This window comes from Peromyscus maniculatus, chromosome 18 (genome assembly GCF_049852395.1).
Source record: "Peromyscus maniculatus bairdii isolate BWxNUB_F1_BW_parent chromosome 18, HU_Pman_BW_mat_3.1, whole genome shotgun sequence".
Lineage (NCBI taxonomy): Eukaryota > Metazoa > Chordata > Mammalia > Rodentia > Cricetidae > Peromyscus > Peromyscus maniculatus.
The window spans coordinates 39,452,433-39,473,573 of NC_134869.1; the positions used below are offsets into that span (position 1 = coordinate 39,452,433).

Below are 21,141 nucleotides of genomic sequence, written 5' to 3' on the forward strand. Positions count from 1 at the left end.
GAAGCCCGGGATGGCAGGCACAGCACAGGCACCCTGCAGTGGGACACAAATGGAGCTCATTCTCTGCATCTTCCCAGATCTTCAGGCACACAGCAGAGTCAGTGGTTTGAGTATGGTAATGTCACTAAGTAAATAATCTAAAGAGAGGGCTCAGAGAACATAATGCTAAGTTAAATTCCTATTATTTAGATGATAAGGTGTCAAGTCATTCAACTTTCAGCCTATTTGGGAAGGTTTAAGCTATTCTTAAGAATATGGTAGTCTTCGCTCAGTGACCACCACCTCCTTGTATCTTCAGAAATGCTTACGAACTGCGTTACTATATCCTAGAAGTAAATCCAGGGACCATTCCATCTTATCTTACACACAACATTTACTAGTTTTCCAAGCATGACAGAAATGGGAAAATATATATATATATATATTAGAACAAGAACAATTTATGTTAATTTCCACAATCTCGTTCTTCTGTGAGCAGTGCCTGATTCTTTTTTAAATGAACAAACTTCAGTCCAATGCTAAAGAAAAAGAAATCCAATGTGGGACTAATTACAAAATAAACAAGAATATGATTTCATAATAAATCTTTCCAGTGTTGCTCTAACTGCATTACAAAATGCTTCTTCCCACAGAAACTCAGATAACTCTTCTAAAATGAAAAACAACTTTCTATATTCATTTCTGACAAGCAATGACTAATTAAACATCCTCGTGAGGGATCCAGAAGTGCTGCCTCAGGAGCATAACTTACCACTCACCATCCTTATAAATAAGCCCTCGTCAGTGGCTACTACCTGGGACCCCTCTTCTCAGGCTAGTGACCATCTCATGGAAAGCCCGATAGAAAACCAATGCTGCAGAAGTGAACTTGGCATGTTCCACTCAGATCCTTCTAAGGTAACTGTTCTAAAACAAAATTGGCAGATCTTGTTTAATAATAATAATAAAAAGCAAATGCTGCTTTTTGATCTTACAGAGGCAAAAAAATAAAAAATAAAAAGGGAAAAAGTGACAAGAGTAATAATTCAAGTAAAGTATGTGTAAATTGAAACACGCCACTTTCACGTTAAGACAAAGTGAAGGAGGGTAAGGATCGTTATAACAGAGTCAAAAAGCCTAGGTATTATCACCAACAGTTAATTCACTTTACAGTCACCAATAAGACAATTGTATATATTTTTGCACCTTGCGCTTGTAAAAGCAGATAAAATATTTAATATGTAATTTACAATGTATTTTACCAGCTCAGCATACAGGATGTTTATAGATTATATCAAAGTAGTAGACAGTTAGGGGCCTGTGCAAACCCTGCAAAAATAGAACTTCAGGTATCTGCTAATCAAAAACAAGAACAAAAACAGTATGCTGTTTAGAAGTGATACAATTCAAACTACCACAAAATACAAAGGACTGCAAAAATGTATACCATTCCAACATCATATATAAGTTATTAAATAAAGATCTGATTTAAAAGAATATAAATGAAGCCTTTAAGTAGGTCTTTTCTACATGCATATTATTCCTCATTAAAGAAAAAAATATGTAAAAAGGCCATTGGTAATTGCTTTGTTAACATTTGTAGAAAATGCCAATTCTCTGGTCACAAACTCCACTAAGTTTAGCACTTAAGGTCTCTGCAGTGTTATAAACGTAATTTAAAATACTGTTAATTCTAGAACTCCATTGGTAAAATGATGTGACTTGGAATATGGCAGTCTTCATGTTGAGGGCAATGATCCACAGTTCTGTTTTGAGTTTCGTAGGCGTGAGCAGTTATCCAGAAGAACAGCATCCTCCACTGCCGCTCTGGGCTTGAGGTTCGTCGTCGATGATCTGCACGCCTCGCCTGGCAGCCCCCGCTTGACTAGAGCCATTGCCTTTCGCCCTCTCATCCACCTGCGCCGTCTCTATCATTCCTGGAAGCAGACAAGCAGACGTGAGCACAGCCCAGGCTATGGAGTTTCCTCTTTCTGCAACTTCAATACTCTGCTGTGATAACTATTCCCGACCTTCCAGCAACAGACATGGTACACAGCAACTACTATGTCAACTCAAGACAACTCTTTAAAAACCAGCATGTGGAAAGTGTAACAGCTGGTATTACAATGGCCACAAAGTAACAGAGGAAAACAGCTATTTTTATGTTTGAATAATATACTGTGCACTACTGTAAGTATAATCTCAAGATTTTTTCAAATGTATCAGAAACAGGTTAAAGTTCAAGTTATTCCTAGCATAAGAGATTAAAATTAGGGCACAGGACTTATCTGGAAGCTAAGAACACCTCTGACTTCCTCCAACACCCATGTGCACATACCCACACATGGACACACACTCAAACACATGTGTAATAAAAATATATATTAAAGTAAATGATATCTGAAAGAGTGAAAAGAACTTAGGGGGTGGAGAGAGGTTCAGCAGTTAAGAGTGCTTGTTCCAAAATCCTGAGGACTGGGGTTTGGATCCCAGCACCCATGGAAGGAAGTGGGTATCCCAACAGAAGCCTGCCGGCTTTGAGGGGGACAGAGACAAGAGGATGGCTTGGCCTTGCTGCTTCTCACCCTAGCCAAGAAAATGCAGTTTCAGTTCAGAGAGAGACTCCTGACTACCAAGAAAAGGGGGGAGGGTGACAGGAAAGAGGACACCCATTGTCCTCTCCTGGTCTCCTTGTGCATACACATACTGACACAGACACACACACACAAATGAACCTTTAAAAAGAAAAGGATGAATGAGCTTCACTGACCGTTGAAGTAACTTATACACATATATGTATATTTGTGAGAGAGAGAGGAGAGAAATATTCATGTGCATGATACCTAGTATTAAACTACATGAACTGCGTGTAGTGGTACAAGCCTTGAATTCCAGCACTTAAGAGACAAAGGCAGGAAGGTCTCTGTGAGTCCTAGGCCAGCCAGAGTTACATGGTGAGAAATAAACAGACAAAACAACACATCAAAACCCACGAGTCCTAATGGTGAAAGCTGGATGCTGGTAGCATGTGCCTGTAATCCCACTACTTGGGAGGTTCCGACAATAGGATTAGGAGTTCAATGACAGTCTCTGCTACATAGAATTCAAGGCTGATCTAAGTGAGATTTTATCTCACAGAAGGGGACCAAGGTGGAGGGGAGGAATTTTTGTGATTTGGCTTAGACAGGTATTTCCTATAGAAGACAAGAGTCACAAATTCATAAAATAAATAATTTTTAAAAACCTGACAAATTGAACCTTATTGAAAAGTAAAACATCTCCTTTTTGAGAAACGGTTACAGGAATGAAAAGTCAGGACACTGACTGGGAGGAAACTTCTGCAGAACACTTAGTCAACAGGATGAAGGAAGAAGAGAGGGAGTCCTTGAAACAGAAAGCGTCCTAAAGCCTGTGTCTGGGGGCAGCTCATCAAGAACAGTTCTCAAGTGGGGTGTGCCAGACATTGTAGTGAGATGACAGACAGTACAGATTCTGCTTCTACTTACTTATTCAGCCTTTTCAAGTTGTTCATTTCTAGGCATGTTTCACAATGGATGAAATGGATTCATGTTAGCAGTCCTGTGTTACAGGACTTGTAATGAACACATGGAGAATAGATATCCCTAAAGCATGAGGTTTATCCCAATCTTCTGTCTCAAGTATGGTCTGAGAACTGCAAGCTTCACCACTCGTGTGCTTGTAGAACGGGAACTTGAGGACACGACAAACCTCCATCAAACGTGTTGATTTACGCAGATCCCCGTGGTCGTACACAGCAACTGTCACGCAGTTCGCTGGTTCTCAGGCTGAGTGTGCAGCCGAGTCACATGGTGGCTTCCTACAGCACAGACTGCCTGCTCCAGACGTTCTCGTCCAGCAGGTTTGGGACTGGAAGCTGCCTTTCTAGTAACCTCAAGCAATGCTATCACTGCTGACTAGCAGGAGACCTCATTATTCTAAAGGAATTATGAATGACTTCAGAGTCTTGAGTAAAATCTACCCCAAAGTTTGTGTATACTTATTTTTTAGAAAGCAAAACCAGTGTCATCAAATCCTCAAGAGAATGGGCTCCACAGATTTAAAGACTGCGATTTGACAATCCTGCACTATTATTCCATAGGCTAGCATTCTCCTAAATATAAGCATTGTAGTGGCAACATGAGAAATGGACTTCAGGCTATATTTATAAAGAAACTTGTTTTTCTTTCTCTAAGAAAACATTTCAACATGAAAATTTCAAGTATGTAAAAAAGAGAAAAAGAGCCTAATAAAAACCCATCCCCTCATTTTACCCACATTCTATGTGTCTCTACCACTATTTTGAATCAAGTCCCAGACATATTTTATTCATGGATTCCTTTAATATGTATCTCTAAAAGAGACCTTTTAAAAACTTAACTACATCCTAATGACACCTAAAAAGACTAACCTTTATATTTTATTTTTTATTTATTTTTTGATTTTTTGGTTTTTCGAGACAGGGTTTCTCTGTGTAGCTTTGCGCCTTTCCTGGATCTCGCTCTGTAGACCAGGCTGGCCTCGAACTCACAGAGATCCGCCTGGCTCTGCTTCCTAAGTGCTGGGATTAAAGGTGTGCGCCACCACTGCCCAGTTTTTTTTTTTTTTTTTTTTGAGGGGGGGGTATATTTTAATAACTTCAGTGCACATTCACGGACTGATTGTTTCCAAAATATTTTTCTTCACTAATCTGTCAATTAAGATCCAAATATGGCCCACCACTACAACAAATTGTTATGGATGTTAAATGTGGGTTCTTCTTTTTCATTAAAAAAAAAATGTAGAACAGAAATCAACCTCAGATGCCATCCACCTTATCATTTGAGAAAGGTTTTTCACTAGGTTCTGAACTTGCTGATTTGGTTAAGCTAACTGGCCAATGAGCCCCAAGGATCCAACTCCACAGCTTGGGGTGGGGAGGGCTGAGAAACACGTGCTACTATGTCTGTGGGTGTTGGGAATCAAACTCAGGCCTTACAGCTGAGCTATTGCCTCAGCCCCTTGAATGTGTTTTAATACATATATTCTCCTTTCTTTTTAAAAAATAATCATACACGCATATTTTAAATACATTTAGCATACATCAAACAAGTGATTTCAAAACCATTAGTTATTGCTTAAAACAGATAAAAGTGCGTAAGATTTTAAAACATGAACTGAATAAATACCAGGTAAAAACAGTACATATAGATCTAAAAAATTTCCTGTTTATATTACAGAAATTGGCAAAATATCACTTTAGAAAAATTAACAATGCTTTTTTTTTTTTTTTTTTTTTTTTAAAGGCAGGGTCTGGGGCTCATTTTGTGGACCAGGCTAACCTCAAACTCAGAGACCCACCTGCCTCAGTCTTTGGAATGCTAGGATTAAAGATGTGCACCACTACTCCTGGCTGGAAACATTAACAACAGTTTGTAAAAGCCATTTGTAAACGTGCTAATGTGAGTATACGTACTTTTACAAAGGTCAAGGAAGAGTTCCTCAATTCCTTTGTTTTGTTTAGCGGAAGTATGATAATGTTTAGCTCCCACAGAATCTGCATACCTTAAAAAAGAAAAAAATATCGTTCACTGACAAAATCCTTCAAGCTTTCTACAATAGCAATTTTAGTGACTAAATTTACCTTTATTGACTTACTAACTTACCCAATTTTCATTACATCAAGATTATTTAGATATTTAATTTCTCTATATTCAGAGAACCAAATTTAGAAAGAAAAAAAAAAACACAAGATTTGAATTTTTTTTTTTATTTCGAGACAGAATTTCTTTGTGTAGTTTTGGTGCCTGTCCTGGATCTCGCTCTCTAGACCAGGCTGGCCTCAAACTTACCAAGATCCACCTGGCTCTGCCTCCTGAGTGCTGGGATTAAAGGCATGCCCCACCGCCGCCGCCGCCGCCACCACCACCTGGCTAGATTTGAAATTTTTATACACTAACTTGGACTGAAATACTTTAAAAGGTTTTGTGATCTCCTGACATTTAATCTTGATAGCATTCTTTCATTTTTAGTGAAATCAAAAGAGAAATGGAAAGTGAACTATCTTACTCTTGACAGATGTCTAGCACATCACAGTGCAAACATGCTTCCTGAGAACAAGAGTGGACTGCAAGAGGTTTGTGTACACATTCTGAGGAGGTTACATCAGCTAACTTGTCAAAGCCTACATGAAGCGGCTGCTGTCACTGGGGAGCAATGGGAGGTGGGGGAGCATGACACTTACGATTCTGCTTCTTGGATGGAAACATGTCTCTCCTTTTCCAAGTCTATTTTATTACCTAATGTGAAAAAAAGTAAACATTGATCTTAATACTGATTTATTTTTAATAAAATTAGACAGTACTAAATATATAACTGTGATTATTTGAAAAAATAACAGGAATGCTCATCAGATTTCTAAATGTCTTAATCACAAAGATGTGAGGGCTGTTCATGATCACTGGGCCTATGCTTCACCCTCCTGCAACAGGTCAGTGTAGACACGCTTGAACTTTCAACCTGTCAGAGGCAAAGAAATCTCTCTTCCAAAGAGAAGGGCGTTGAGTCTTGTATATGGGCACAGCAGGCCTGAGACGCACTAGGAAGTAGAGTGATGTTTTATTAAAGTATATATGCATGGTTTATAAACGCAAAAGAGGCTCTAGCCCCAGTCAACTTAAAACCAATCAATAAGTAAGTGTAACTATTGATTTACTAAAATATAGCAAGCTTGTGTCTTGGGCACTAAAAGGGAACTCTTTCCCTTGATGGCATGAACTAGTTAAAGTAAAAATTTTAATTTTGAATTTTTAAGTACTCCTCCACCACAGAGAGACTAAGTATACTGTTTATGAAGCAACTTTAATGAACTTTCAGAACTTAATATATACATGTCATGTAGATTTAAAATTACCAAAATAAGTTTAGTCTTCTTTAAACAATATAGTTAAGCCAAGATTTCCCTAAAAAGCAAGCAGAACCAAAATCAAAATACTCCAAAAACAGACTCCTCCTTGAGTACTGGACAGGAGTTAAAATGACCTGGGCAGATCAGAGTAAAGGTTAGAGAAACAACAAACGAATGGGGGGGGGGGACACAAATGGTTTAATTTCTTCCATTTTATCTTGCAGACAGAATAAAGCAAAGCATCCAAGGAAAGATGAAATGTTTATCACCAAGAAGTACAAGTCAAGAGGTGCTATATATTGAAGACTGAAAAATAATCTGAGCCCTTAACTGCCGGCAGCTGTGGCAAACTATCTGCCCGCACTGCCCAAGGGCGAGGGTGTGAGAGGCAACACTAAGTCAGTGAGCTCCGACCGATGCAGCAATGAGCCTGATTAGCTCAACAGACATGCTCCAAGTCCTACATTAATCTCACTTTCTACCGTTATAGCTTGTCAGTATAAATTCAATCCAGTAAATGTTATAGCCGGTACACTGAGCAGTAATCAGATAAAGCAAGATGCTTTATTCTACAAATGCAAGCACCACCACCTGGTGTCAGGTGTCTCCTATAAAACTTCATACAGGGCTGCAGAGATAGCTCAGAGGTTAAGAGGGCAGCATACTGCTCTCCCAGAGGACCCCAGTTCAGTTCTTGCACCCACATTTAACTCCACCTCCAGAAGGTAAAGGGCCCGTAGGTACCTGCACTCACATGTACACACACACACAGAGAATTAAAAATAATAAATCCAGCTAGATGTGGTAGCATATGCCTTTAATCCCAAAATTCAGAAGGCAGAAGCAGGTGGATCTCTTCTGAGTTCCAGGCTAGGCAAAGCTACATAATGAGTGTTATTTGTCTCTCTGTTTCTCTTGCTCTACATATGTGTATATATTATATATATAGTGGTGCAATAGATCGTATATGTTATATATATTTTATATGTGGTATATTAATATAGTACATATATGGTTTATATATTACATTATGTAACATATATAATAATATATGTGCACGTATTTTAAATATTATATATGTATACATGCATATTTAACTAACTTCATTCTATTAAAACAAACTTGGGAAAAGATGACTGACCATTAAGTTAACTATATAAAAAGTGATGCGTTAACAAGACTGTTAAAATATGTAACCTTGAGCTGGGCACATTTAGGACTATAATCTCTATAATTCCAGCATTTGTGGGAGTCTAGCGTTGTACCTCATGATGAACCTACAGCCTTTGAAAGCCTCAAAAACAGTTGTGGATTTCAGTGCGACAGTGATTCCTCCGGAGAAGTGGAGAGCAGTGGAGAAGCACCCCACTTATCACAATGCAGGACTCAGAGGGCAAGGGTAGGCACCATTTTGAAAGAACCTGTCTGAGAACCAACCGAGAATGGGAAACATCCACAAGATAAGAAGCTAAACTGACTCTATGATCGCCCACGGCAACAGAGCCCCCTCGAAGGCACTGCAGCAAGAAGGGCCAGTACCCAAGGCGGGAGGCTCAGTCCAGGAAGGAAAGTTCCCAGGAAAAAGCAAGCCCACCCTCAGTGGCCAGAACAGATCTCACGTGCCGAGAAGACGCCCTCAGTTTCACAGAGCCCAAGGAGCCAAGGGTGGTGGGCAGACCAGCCTCGGGAGCCCCTATCTGCAGCACGGCTACAGTCTGAAACGGGAGCTCCGCTGGGCTGGCTGACACCCATGCTGCATCCTGCCAGCCCATCAGTGATGCTTAAGATGGACACACAGGTGCTCAGACTTTGCAGATCTCAGTGTTGTAGCTGCTTCCTATGATCCCAACACACTTGGGCGACAGTCCTCTGCTAAGACAGCCACCCTGGGGACTTTGTGTTGGAGAGCCAAGAGATCCTGACCAACGCACAGAATGCAAAGCTAAGTGTTGTTAGCTGAGGGCCATCATACACAGAGACCATGCAGGTTGACATCAGCACCAGTGAACATCAGACACTTGTCAGTACAGGCTCAACACCAGCCTAAAGAGCAGGAAAGACAAGAGCCCGTAAGCTCGACTCAAGTCCCTCCTCCCTTTAGAAATGCAATTATTTACTTTTTGAGAACCAACAAAGAAGCCGCTCCAACGTTTTGTTGCCATTCATACCTTTGTTTTATTACATCTTTTGAAAAGATTTAATTATTTATTATGTGTATACAGGTGTGGCTGTATTAGTTCATGTGCAGCCTGTGTGCAGGTGGCCGATGCCCACGGAGGCCATTGGAACCTCTGGAACTGGAGTTACAGGTGGTTTTGAGCTACTGAGATGGATGCTGGGAACCAAACCTGCATTCTCTTCAAGAGCTGTTAAGTATTCTTAACCACTGGGCCATTTCTCCAGGTCCTCTTTTTATTACATCATAAGCAGTGTTTTTGCTGTCATATTTCTAAAAACTTTTACATTTTATTCTCTTCTACACGTCATCTATTTTGATTCATTCATTCATTCATCACTATTGGCAACATTGCTCCACCCCTTTCTGCTCCACCCCGCCCTACTCTCCCCCAACACACGCTTTTTCTCTCTACTATACTTTTAGTAGCATTTTGGCTTCATCTTATTGGGGGTTTTATGGTTTTACTTTATTTTATTGTTGGTTTTTGCTTTACAGAAAAACTAATGCTTTTACCTAATTAAACAAAATTTTCTATCATATGTGTATAACGCATGTGTGTGAGGAAATGTACATGCTCCAGCAGACATGTGGCAGCCAGAAGACAATGTTGTGGAGTTGAACATGGGTCCCAGGGTTGAACTCAGGTTGTGAGGATTGTGTGGCAAACACTTTTATCTGCTAAGCCATCTCAATAGCTCATGTTTTCACTTTTTATTCCCCTTCTCACACTATTCAAATTTGCTTCCACACTTTTTCATTATTGGGAAGCTTTTTGTTGTTCTTATCTTTCTTGCACTTTTCTCTTCCCTGACACTACATTTTTCTCCTTTTCCTTTCACTTTTTTTTGTTTGTTTGTTTTGTTTTTCGAGACAGGGTTTCTCTGTGTAGCTTTGCGCCTTTCCTGGGACTCACTTGGTAGTCCAGGCTGGCCTCGAACTCACAGAGATCCGCCTGCCTCTGCCTCCCGAGTGCTGGTATTAAAGGCGTGCGTCACCACCGCCCGGCCTTCCTTTCACTTTTATATTAGCACACTCTTAGATTAATTTTCTTATTTTCTGGTTTATGATCACTGCTGAAATGCTAGTGGACTTTTACATATATTTTAATATCTTGCACAGTTTGATGCTGTGGCTATAATAGTTTGTTTCATCAAATAGTGGTCCTCAGAACTGAACCCTTATGGACAGGCTGCTCAGTAAGATCCCAAAGCAAATGACATGCAAACTGCATTACAGAACACAGACAATAAGACATGACCCCTACAGAATACTGACCTTCTACATGACTTCTACAAAATACTGAAGCAGGTAAACACTGGATAAAGGTTGTAAAGTTTACTAGTAAACACGATCAATGACCTCAGAGGATACAAATAAGCCAATAATTCAATCCAGGATTTGAGAAGAAAATGAGCAACACCGAGGACCGAGTTAAATTAGCAATAAAGATGAAAAGGCTCCACCATGGAAGAAAGACAGCACAAGGGAACAGAGAAGAAAAGAAATGAAACTGTATCAAATAAAAACCACCAGGGAAGACCACCAAGAGATTCAACCAGGCATATGAAGGAGTGTCCGAGGTGACGACAAGGACAAAGAAGTGTGACGCTCACACCCCAGCCAGAGAAGAGGAAACAAGCATCATCACAATATGATCAAAAACCCAAAGCTAGGGCACATGGGGTAGAAAAGCAGTGAGACAGAAACCACAGGAGGAGGAACTACCACTACCATTACAGTAGAAGCCTTCAAAAATCTTAATGGACTTCCAAATTCAAGAGGTATTGAGAACCCCAAATAGACAAGGCAATGAAAGAGTTAAAGGACAATGAGCGGGGAGCAGCTCTCCAGTCAGGGGCCGAGGAGAAAAACGAGGAAGTAGTTATATATGACACGAAAGCTCCAGTGGGGACATGCACATGGGGAGCAGCAAGGAGACAGCAGCAGCGGGGAGGGGGAAATGGGTAAGGCCGTGAAGGAAGAACAGGAACACGGTGCAGAATCACATACACAGGAAACACCACTACGAGCCCCACGACTGTGCACGCCAGCCTCCAAAACATACACGAACTTGAAAACGAAGTTCCCGTAAAAAGAAGTGGGGGCGCACATCTGCATCGCTGGCCGTCAGCAGGCCGAGGCAGGAGGACCACGTTACGTTCAAGGCAAGCCTGGGCTATCCAGCTAGACTTGGTCTCTCAAAGCCTGAACAGGCAGGAAGCACGGGTCCCAGGGATAAGGAGGTACATGGAAGAACACAGCAGCGTCTGCAGGAGAGTGGAGATGATGGAGGGAGGATTCTGCCACTGTGTCAGGTCGGACGGTGCTGCAAGGATAGAGCATCCTCAGACTAGAGAAGTGCAGTGCACGGCCTGCCACAAGAAACCACTGGAAACATCTGGGGACAGTATGGAGAAGGATGGAGGACCAGTTAACCAAGTCCTGTCATGAGCATCTGATTTAATATACCCTCCCAACCCCCTTTCAATCTTTTCAAGTTCTCCTCCTACAGACAAGAAACCACAGGAATAAAATGGGAAATGCATCCTTAAAATTATTCTCAATTTTATGTCTAACTTGCCAGCAGATAGGAAGACTTCTATTTCATGTTCTACATTAATAAGCTCTACGTTATATAAAGGTTACTCAACTTCCGTAACTTCAATGTATATGAAAATAATTTTGCTCTTCAGAGAGTAACAAAATATCAAAAAAAAAAAAAAATTAACCTTCAGTTACTTACTTACTGTGGTCACTCTAAACATGGTAAACTCCATATACTACAGAAAGCCACACAAATCTCATTAATAACTAGCTGCAACTTGGGCCTTCTTTGTGATCTATTACTCTAGCGTTCCTTTCTCAGATATCCGTGCTGGACTAATTCCTCCTATCTAAAATAAAAAGGAGCAAGTCATTTCCCTACTCTCTTTCCTCAGACTCATACTTTGGTATGAGACCAAACAGTTACCAATCTAATAGGAACATGCATGAATGGTAAGTTCCAGTTATGAATAAATTCCCAGGGCTAAGAGCAGCGTTTTCCCACACACATCATTCCACTGCTTCAATCCCCCAAACAATCATCACTTCCATCCTCCACTAACCTACCATGCCTTCAGGGTGGCAAGATGACTCAGTGGTTAAGAGCCACTTCTTCCAGAGAACCTGGGTTCAACTCCCAGCATCCACGTGGTGGCTCATAACCACCTGTAACTCCAGTTCTAGGGGATCCTATGACATGTTCTTATTTCATGGGTGCCAGGCATGCATGTGGTGCACAGACACACATGTAGCGTATAGGCACACATGCCGGCAAACACCCAGAGACATACATTTTTAAAAAGAAAGAGTTAAGAAAAAAAGGTTTGTGCCACTGTGCCTGGCCTTGTCACTTAAAAAAAGAAAGAAAAACAAACTATTCTGATTTTTCTCCAAGCTCAGTCTTATTATTATCAGCCACAAAAGCAGGCAGCAGCATCCCTGACAGCTGTTTGGTGCCAGGTAAGAACATAGGTATGCCCAGGACTTTCCTTCCTGCACTTCCCTGTGATGCCCAGGACTCTCCTTCCTGCACTTCCCTGTGATGTCCAGGACTCTCCTTCCTGCACTTCCCTGTGATGCCCAGGACTCTCCTTCCTGCACACTTCCCTGTGATGTCCAGGACTCTCCTTCCTGCACACTTCCCTGTGATGCCCAGGACTCTCCTTCCCTGCACACTTCCCTGTGATGCCCAGGACTCTCCTTCCTGCACTTCCCTGTGATGCCCAGGACTCTCCTTCCTGTACTTCCCTGTGATGCCAGGACTCTCCTTCTTGCACACTTCCCTGTGATGCCCAGGACTCTCCTTCCTGCACACTTCCCTGTGATGCCCAGGACTCTCCTTCCTGCACACTTCCCTGTGATGCCCAGGACTCTCCTTCCTGCACACTTCCCTGTGATGCCCAGGACTCTCCTTCCTGCACACTTCCCTGTGATGCCCAGGACTCTCCTTCCTGCACACTTCCCTGTGATGCCCAGGACTCTCCTTCCTGCACACTTCCCTGTGATGCCCAGGACTCTCCTTCCTGCACTTCCCTGTGATGCCCAGGACTCTCCTTCCCTGCACACTTCCCTGTGATGCCCAGGACTCCGCTTACCTACACACTTCCCTGTGATGCCCAGGACTCTCCTTCCTGCACTTCCCTGTGATGCCCAGGACTCTCCTTCCCTGCACACTTCCCTGTGATGCCCAGGACTCTCCTTCCCTGCACACTTCCCTGTGATGCCCAGGACTCTCCTTCCTGCACTTCCCTGTGATGCCCAGGACTCTCCTTCCTACACTTCCCTGTGATGTCCAGGACTCCACTTCCCTGCACACCCGCAGGGTTATAAGAATTTTATAACGCTGTCTACTGAGTACACATCACTATTTCTAGTATACATTCCCTGCTCAGTAACTGTCAAATTGGAGATACACTTTTTTAAAAAGTGATCTGAAGAGAAAGTCTAGAAGTCTGTGACTGGTCTTAGAGGTCTTTATTTTACCACCCCAGAGTCATGAACTACTTGTATCCTTGAAGTCAAAACTGTTCTCAACTAAAAAAAAAATGGGTACAGTTAAGTGTACACAAAAGGACACTGGCTTACTTAAAGCAGTTTTATACTCTACCCTTTTTCCTTTTTAAAGAGCTAAAACTTCTAGTGAAAAGGCAAAAGTTGAGGCAAGCCTGGGACCCTCACTGGTTCCTAGGGGTATCCCTTGAAATACAGGGCTTGAGTCTGCTGGAAAGTCAACCCCAAGTCTGAAAGAGCAGTACTATAATGTCATAATTCTCCCTTCCTGCTCTCTCTCTTAAAAAGAAGTACTTGTTTATTTTGTCTTTAGCAATCAGGAGAAAAAGAAAGGACTTTAAAATAAACCAGTGCTAATACTTACCAACTATACACAAACAGATTTCATTTCCCAACATTTTCCGAAGCTCTTTGACCCAGTTTTTGACCTGTACACACAAAAGAGCAAACATTATCGGCGTTGGTCCCACAACACCCAAAACCTATGGGATATAAAAATGCACCTCTAATTACACATTTTTATCATTTTTTTTTTTTCATATATCCAAGCAAAGCTATTTGCCAGAACAAAACTTTGTCAAGTCCCGATCTGGTATTAAGATACTTGTAACAGAGTTACTTTGGATTAAGGAAGGAATGGCCGTACTCTTTTTTTTTTTGGTTTTTCGAGACAGAGTTTCTCTGTGTAGCTTTGTGCCTTTCCTGGAACTCGCTTTGTAGACCAGGCTGGCCTCGAACTCACAGAGATCCGCCTGCCTCTGCCTCCCGAGTGCTGGGATTAAAGGCGTGCGCCACCACCGCCCGGCCATACTCTTTTTGATCAAGCCCTAATTGATTCCTAATAGATAATTCTACGTTACAGACTTGAGGAGAAAAAAATAAAAGTATATGGGTACTAAAATGGTCTTTGTTGTGAGGCCAGTCATGTGTAATACATGACCATTTAGCAAAATCTCTGGCCTCTCCCAAGTGAAGCCAGCATCATTCTCTTATGGTGTCAGCTAAAGATGTCTCCAGATTTTTGTCATCCCATGGTGAGAACCTCTGGCATAGGATAACCATCTACTAAGGAAGAAGCTCAGCCCTGGACATAGTTGGACATACACTGGAATTAACGATACTAATCTTTTAAGTATTGTAATACAATAATGGGATCACAATCAAACAGCATAATAAGGAGCAAACCAGGACACCTGCTTTCAATTCTTTCAGTGAAATTTAATTTATATGCAATCAAGTCTCATAAGCATATATAACCTCCATAAAAACTACATGTTTGTAAGTTAGATAAATTCCATTAGTATGTGGTAAGCACTTACTGTGCATCTGGACCTATGAAATGAATATTCTACACTGCTATTCTCTACAAGATTGCAGAGAAACTGTCTTGATTAATCCTTATAAAAGCAAAGGTAGACTGGGCGGTGGTGGCGCACGCCTTTAATCCCAGCACTCGGGAGGCAGAGCCAGGCGGATCTCTGTGAGTTCGAGGCCAGCCTGGGCTACCAAGTGAGTTCCAGGAAAGGCGCAAAGCTACACAGAGAAACCCTGTCTCGAAAAACCCAAAAAAAAAAAAAAAAAAAAAAAAAAAAAGCAAAGGTAATTATTTTCATCTTATAATAAACCACAGTTTTCTCAGTACAGTTCAATTTAGTTGATTTCACATGAGGAATATATGACAGAATGGTAAATGTACATCTTCAATATGAACTAAATATTTTGGTAATTCATGGTCACCATTTATGCTCCATTCACCATTTATACTGTTTAAAAACTAGTCATTAGTGAATGCAAGCATATTAATAGAGACCCCCAAACAAACAAAAAACCCAGGATGGTTCTTCTAATTCAGTCATCTACCCAAAGAATACCTTCTGAAAAGAGTCTTCATCCGTTATATCATAAACTAAAATAGCTCCGTTTGAATCTCGGTAGTAAATTGGACCCAATGCATGGAATCTCTCTTGACCTGCTGTATCCTAAAGAAGAACAAATGCTTATCAGATCAAAGGAAAAAGATATGGCTGCTATTTTAACTACAGTGAACTTTAATTAATTGGAAAGCAGGGCATATACCCACAGATAACTCCAAAAACAGTATTAAAAGTAACAAAACAAGTTACAGAAAAACCAAGTGTTCCTGTGATGCTTTACTGTTGTACTCTTCCTCCTGAGATCTCCCATCCCCATTAAAGATCAGCTCAGTTGCTATTAAGGCAGTGGGAACAGTTCCTGCCCTAACCTGAGTATGTTCACAATGCAGAAGGAACAGAAGAGGGCACATATCAGGACTCCTGTACATGCCTGGTCTCCTCCAGGAAAGAGGCTACAGCCAGACTGCCCCATCAACCCTGTCCCTTCTGCAACTGAAAAAAGTATAACAGCAATATTTAGCTAGAAAGCTGTATTCCAAATTATTAATTAGATCTTTAGGAAGGTTTTAATTAAGAAAATGGCTTTTGCTAACTAGTTAATTTATTTATGATGTCAATGGCAGCAGGAGCAGCAGGTGGGAATGTGAAGTTCAAGGTGTCAGCCCACCAAGAGGAAACTCCCTGATGGGTGAATGAATCTCTGTTAGGTAAGGCCCTGAGACCATAGACTCCAGAATGTCTTTTGCTTCTGATGTGACTTTAGTTTGCTGCTGTCATCTTTCTCTGGTATCTGGCATGATGTGAATGGATGTGGGGAGATCGCCACTGCCTGTAATGTAGTGTGTTTATCTCATGGAGACATCCTGACTACTGGGCATTATCATTACCTGTGGATTATTATGAAGATGATTCCTCCCTAAATTTTACTGTCTAACTGATAATAATAATGTTTGCCTATACAGAGTTTTGATGAATAAAAATAAATACAAGGAAATGTTACATAGTTAGGGCCTATGGGTTTCACCTAAGGAGCTGCATTAGATCACAGCTCAGGTTAATGATTAAGAAAAACAATTGAGTCTCAAAAGCCAGGCTGGCTCTCAGATTTCTTTAATCTTAATGCAGTCACAGGTTTCAGTGTGCATCATTAGCTGAAACAAAGCTTTAAAAAACTTCAGGTTAGATCAGATGCTTTGATAATACCTTTAAAATGAAAAACCCCAGAAAACAACCTAAAGCTCACAAGGACACATAGCCAAGGTCAAAAGTATGAAGCAGCCCAACAGTTACTAGCTGACATACTTTCTTGCTAGGGTTGGTTGATGATCAAAGGTGATGATTAATTCCTTGTACCCATTCCTGCTCTCAATTGCCTGATATAAGAAACTACTGAAGAGTAGGTATACACCCTAAAGATTTAAAGTACAGCTGACTGATTGTTTTTATGTATAAAAAGTTTAGGTTTGTGATTCCTTTAAGCTTCCTTATAAGATTACCTTTCAAGTTAAATAATAAAATGATTCTTTCTTTGTAACTGCAATATGCAGCCTGCCAACAAAAGAGGTGGCTCGGAAAAAATACTTTCTGCTTGCTCACGTTCTGTTAATCTGTAACAAGTTACTTAGATGTAAATAAATGTATGTGGGTTATCAGGGTGCCTTTGTTTTTAATGACATAATGGAGATAACAAAAAAAAAATGTTTTTACCTGTACTCATTATAATCATCCATTTGAAAAATAGAATGTTTTTCATTGCATTGCAAATCCTATATTGCCTGAAAAATTTTGTTGGGGTATGTAAGCTGTAGAAAAAAAAGTTTACAGTAAAAAAAAACAAAACAAAAAAACAGAAAGAATACAGAAGAATAAAAAGTAAAGAATAAAGAAGGAAACCATCAAGAGAGAGTGTGAGTGTCTTTTTCCCTAACCCTTCAGATAGAAAAGTCTAGTACACATTGACTCTGTGCTGCTGGAGGCTGGCCCACAAGACAGCAATAACTTTTAAAAAACAAATTCTGAAGTCCAAATTCCTGTTCCTCTAGTCAGTTAATTCTGCAGCCAGGCACAGTGGTGCACACTTTTAATCCCAGCACTCGGGAGGCAGAGGCAGGTAGATTTCTGTGAGTTCGAGGCCAGCTTGGTCTACAGAGTGAATTCAGGACAGCCAGAGCTGCACAGTGAGACCCTGTATCCAAACAAACAAACAAACAAACAAACAAACAAACAAAACATTTCTGAATACTTACCCATATGGCGAGGTTTACTCTTTTCCCACCAATATTTAACTTCTTTGTTAAGAAAGATGCCTAAAATAAGAGAAGTACATGTTAAATAGTGCTTCATATAAAATAATGCCCCTCACTCTAACCACACATGAATGAAAGAATCATCTTCATGTTAAAGTTAGGTTGTCTGAAAAAAAAAGACAATTTCTGAATATTTAATTTATGGCCAACTATTATTGTTGTTAAAGACAAAATATTATTCATATTCTAAGAAAAACATATCTTGTTTTATGAACACAAATTATTAAAACTGTAAGAGACCACAAGAAACGCTGAGGATGCAGCCTGGTGACAGATGAACAGTAAGAATCACCGGGAGACAGCTCAGCAGGTAAAGCACTTCTCATGCAAATGTGAGAACCTGGCATGACTGGATTCTCCTTCCCAGAACCCACTTAACCACCTGCACAAGCAGCAGCATGCAGATCTACAATCAAGGCACCACTGAGGTAAGACGGGCCGCACCAACAGGAAAAGCCCAGCCTCTCTGTGTGGCTGGTCTGGCCTGCACAGTAAATACTGACAAATACGATTTCAAAATGAGGTGAAGTCAAGGACTGACAAGTTTGTCTACGCTTGTCCTCTGACTTCCACACATACATTGCGCTACACACACATGCATGCACACAACAAACACATATTCTAAAAAAAAAATTGAAATAGCATCTCGCTGGATAGCCTTAGCTGACCTAAAACTCATTATGTGGACCAGGCTAGCCTTTAACTCACAGAGATCTTCCTGCTTCTCCCTCCCAAGTGCTGGAATTTAAGGCATATACCACCATACCCAGACACACACACACATTTTACAAAATAATAAAACACCCATAAACACACTAAATGAAAATGGTGCCTGCTTTCCCTCACGCTTTTTCCTCTCTATATATGCAACAAATTTTTCCTAGAACATTAAATTTAATGCAGTCTTCCTTATTTACTGATTAAAAAGAGTATCTAGAAAATTTCTGAGATACTCAACATTGCTCAACATGGTTCTGTGCCTATAATTCAACTGTTTAACATGCATCTCTGTCACAGAAATGAAAGCCCCAAGCTTTCCAGGGGAGCTTAGTCTACTAGGGAATGAATGTACAGAGCATACAGTTTTTGTCATACTGACTGAAACAGAGGATCCTGTCAAATACACTCTAAGGGGCATGCTGAGAAAGGAGGTTCAGTGCTTGCCTGGAAGAGTTAAGGTAATGAATGATCATTCCATTAGGTGTAGTTGGAATTTTTCCTAACCATAAACAAAGCCACTGAAACCTAAAACAAATGAAGTCACCCTCGGGAGAGCTTCAAGTTGGTATGGTTAATGTCAGAGTGTGACCACATACATGAACAAGGGCTAAGTCAAAAGACCCTAGGCTCATGGCTCAGAGCAGTCTCAGCAAATCAGAGTAACAAAGGACAACCTGATTCAATCCCCAAGACTACATGTTAGTTTTTTTTTAAGATCCTATGAAGGAGCTGGAGAGATGGCTAGTGGTTCTTGCAGAGGACCTGGGTTCAATTCCCAGCATCCACATGGTAGCTTAAAATCATCTGTGACTCCCATTCTAAGGGATATGACACCCTCTTTCGACCTCCATGGGCACCAGGATTGCATGTGGTACATACATATACCTATGAGTAAAACACCCATAGACATAAATAAATCTAAAAAACAAAAAAAGAAAACCTTTTTAAATACCCCGAGTATGAACTTTACCTAGTAAACCTTCCTTTTTCTCTTTGGAGACAAAGGCTCACATATTCCAAGCTGGCCTCAAACTCACTATTGTAGACAAGGATGACCCTAAACTCCTGATCCTCCCGCCTCTATCCCCCATGTGTTGAGATTACACATGTATGCAACAATCACCCTGGCTTACACAGTGCTGATTATCAAACCTCAGGTGTCAAGCACTCTACCAAATGAACCACATCCTAACTCCCCTATTGATCTTAATAAAACCTGTCCCCAAAATACTGGACCCCCCCCCCAAAAACACACGTCAGGTACATTTGGAAAATGGTATATAATGCTTTCTGAATAGTCAAATATACACAAGCATATTACAATTCTGTCAAAAGGAAGGCTGGCTGGCTGCATTCACATAGCATTCCCCTGTATCAACTGCCTTCTCTCACTCGAGTTTCTTCTATGGAGAACTAAACTAAACCTAGGAAGTATCTACCGATCCTAAGAAGCACCTGTTAAGACAGAGTCCCAAGCGCATGGAGAACCACTGAAGAATGTAAGACCTGGGAAACACGTTTATCTTTCCAGAGAATGACTGTGGGGTTGGGGGTTGCATTAAGGACGGGACCAGACTGGAAAACAGAACTCTACTATAGAGTCAAAGACAAAACCACGCAGAGCTCAGACAACGAAGGTGACACAGGTCAGAATCAAGAAGAAATGACCACAACGGATAAATAGGAGCACGGGCCTGTAACCTTGGTTCCTGACAAGGCTGAGGCAAGTCAGCCTGGCTACACAGTGAGAGCCTGTCTCAAATAGAACAACTTATCAAACAGGAACTATACCCAGAGTCCAATTTAAATGTCTTTAAAAGGAAGAGACCGGCATTCAGAGCTGTGGCAAAGCAATCACATGCAAGTTTATCTAGAGAGGAAAATGCAGAAGGCCAAACAGGAGCACAGCAAATTTCTGGCAAGGAGAAGAAACGTGTATTCCAAGTGTGCTGTGGCACACCAAGGAAGACCGGAACCCAGAAGAGCCTTTGAATTCAGTGACTGGTGTGTCCATAGATAGGACAAATGGCAGAGCTGAGGTAAACAGGAATAGCTGCCTCCAAGAGACAAGCTACAGTATTGCAGATAGTTTAAGTGAAACAGATTATACTGAGAAGGATAAAAAAAAGAAAAAAGAAAAAAAAAAACCTTAAATGGCAAAATAGCAAAACTTGGAACATGAGAAGACCATAAGTTAAAATAAAACAAATAAAAGATTTCTCCCATTTTGTAGTAGAGAAGCTAAGAAAATGACTTTTTGGAATCTCACTTTGCTCCTTACTCGCGATATAATTCACTTGAATTCAATCCTTCCCAATATGGTTTAAATATCAGTGCCTTGTAGAAGAAATGTCAACTCTGAATTCTAGACAAATTCTGTTATTCTTTTTCAAATATATCTAAAACTAAATTAATTGATCTTCCCTGCAAACCTGGCTTTCCAACTTCAATATTTTGATCACATTTTCCAAGTCACTAAGGCTAATCCCCCAGCCCCCAGTCCTGGTACACATGTGTGCATGTGTACACGTGTGTGCACGAGTGTACATGTCTGAAGATAGGGTCTTACTCTACTGCACAGGTTGGTACTGATTTCTGACATCATCCTTAATCCTGAGTTCTGAC

At 40.8% G+C, this 21,141-nt stretch overlaps 1 protein-coding gene across 1 annotated transcript in view; it reads right to left on the reverse strand.

Annotated features, from left to right (window-relative positions):
* Positions 1-355: 355 nt before the first annotated feature.
* Rab21 (RAB21, member RAS oncogene family) overlaps positions 356-21,141 on the reverse strand; it is a 30,975-nt gene continuing 10,189 nt past the window's right edge. Inside the window, exons 2-7 of the mRNA XM_042263105.2 lie at positions 17,737-17,796; positions 15,488-15,595; positions 13,981-14,044; positions 6,221-6,275; positions 5,453-5,541; positions 356-1,916 (exon numbers count right to left, since the gene is read on the reverse strand). Coding sequence (XP_042119039.2) covers positions 1,774-1,916; positions 5,453-5,541; positions 6,221-6,275; positions 13,981-14,044; positions 15,488-15,595; positions 17,737-17,796 — 519 coding nt within the window. The 3' untranslated portion in view covers positions 356-1,773. The remainder of the gene's footprint in view (positions 1,917-5,452; positions 5,542-6,220; positions 6,276-13,980; positions 14,045-15,487; positions 15,596-17,736; positions 17,797-21,141) is intronic.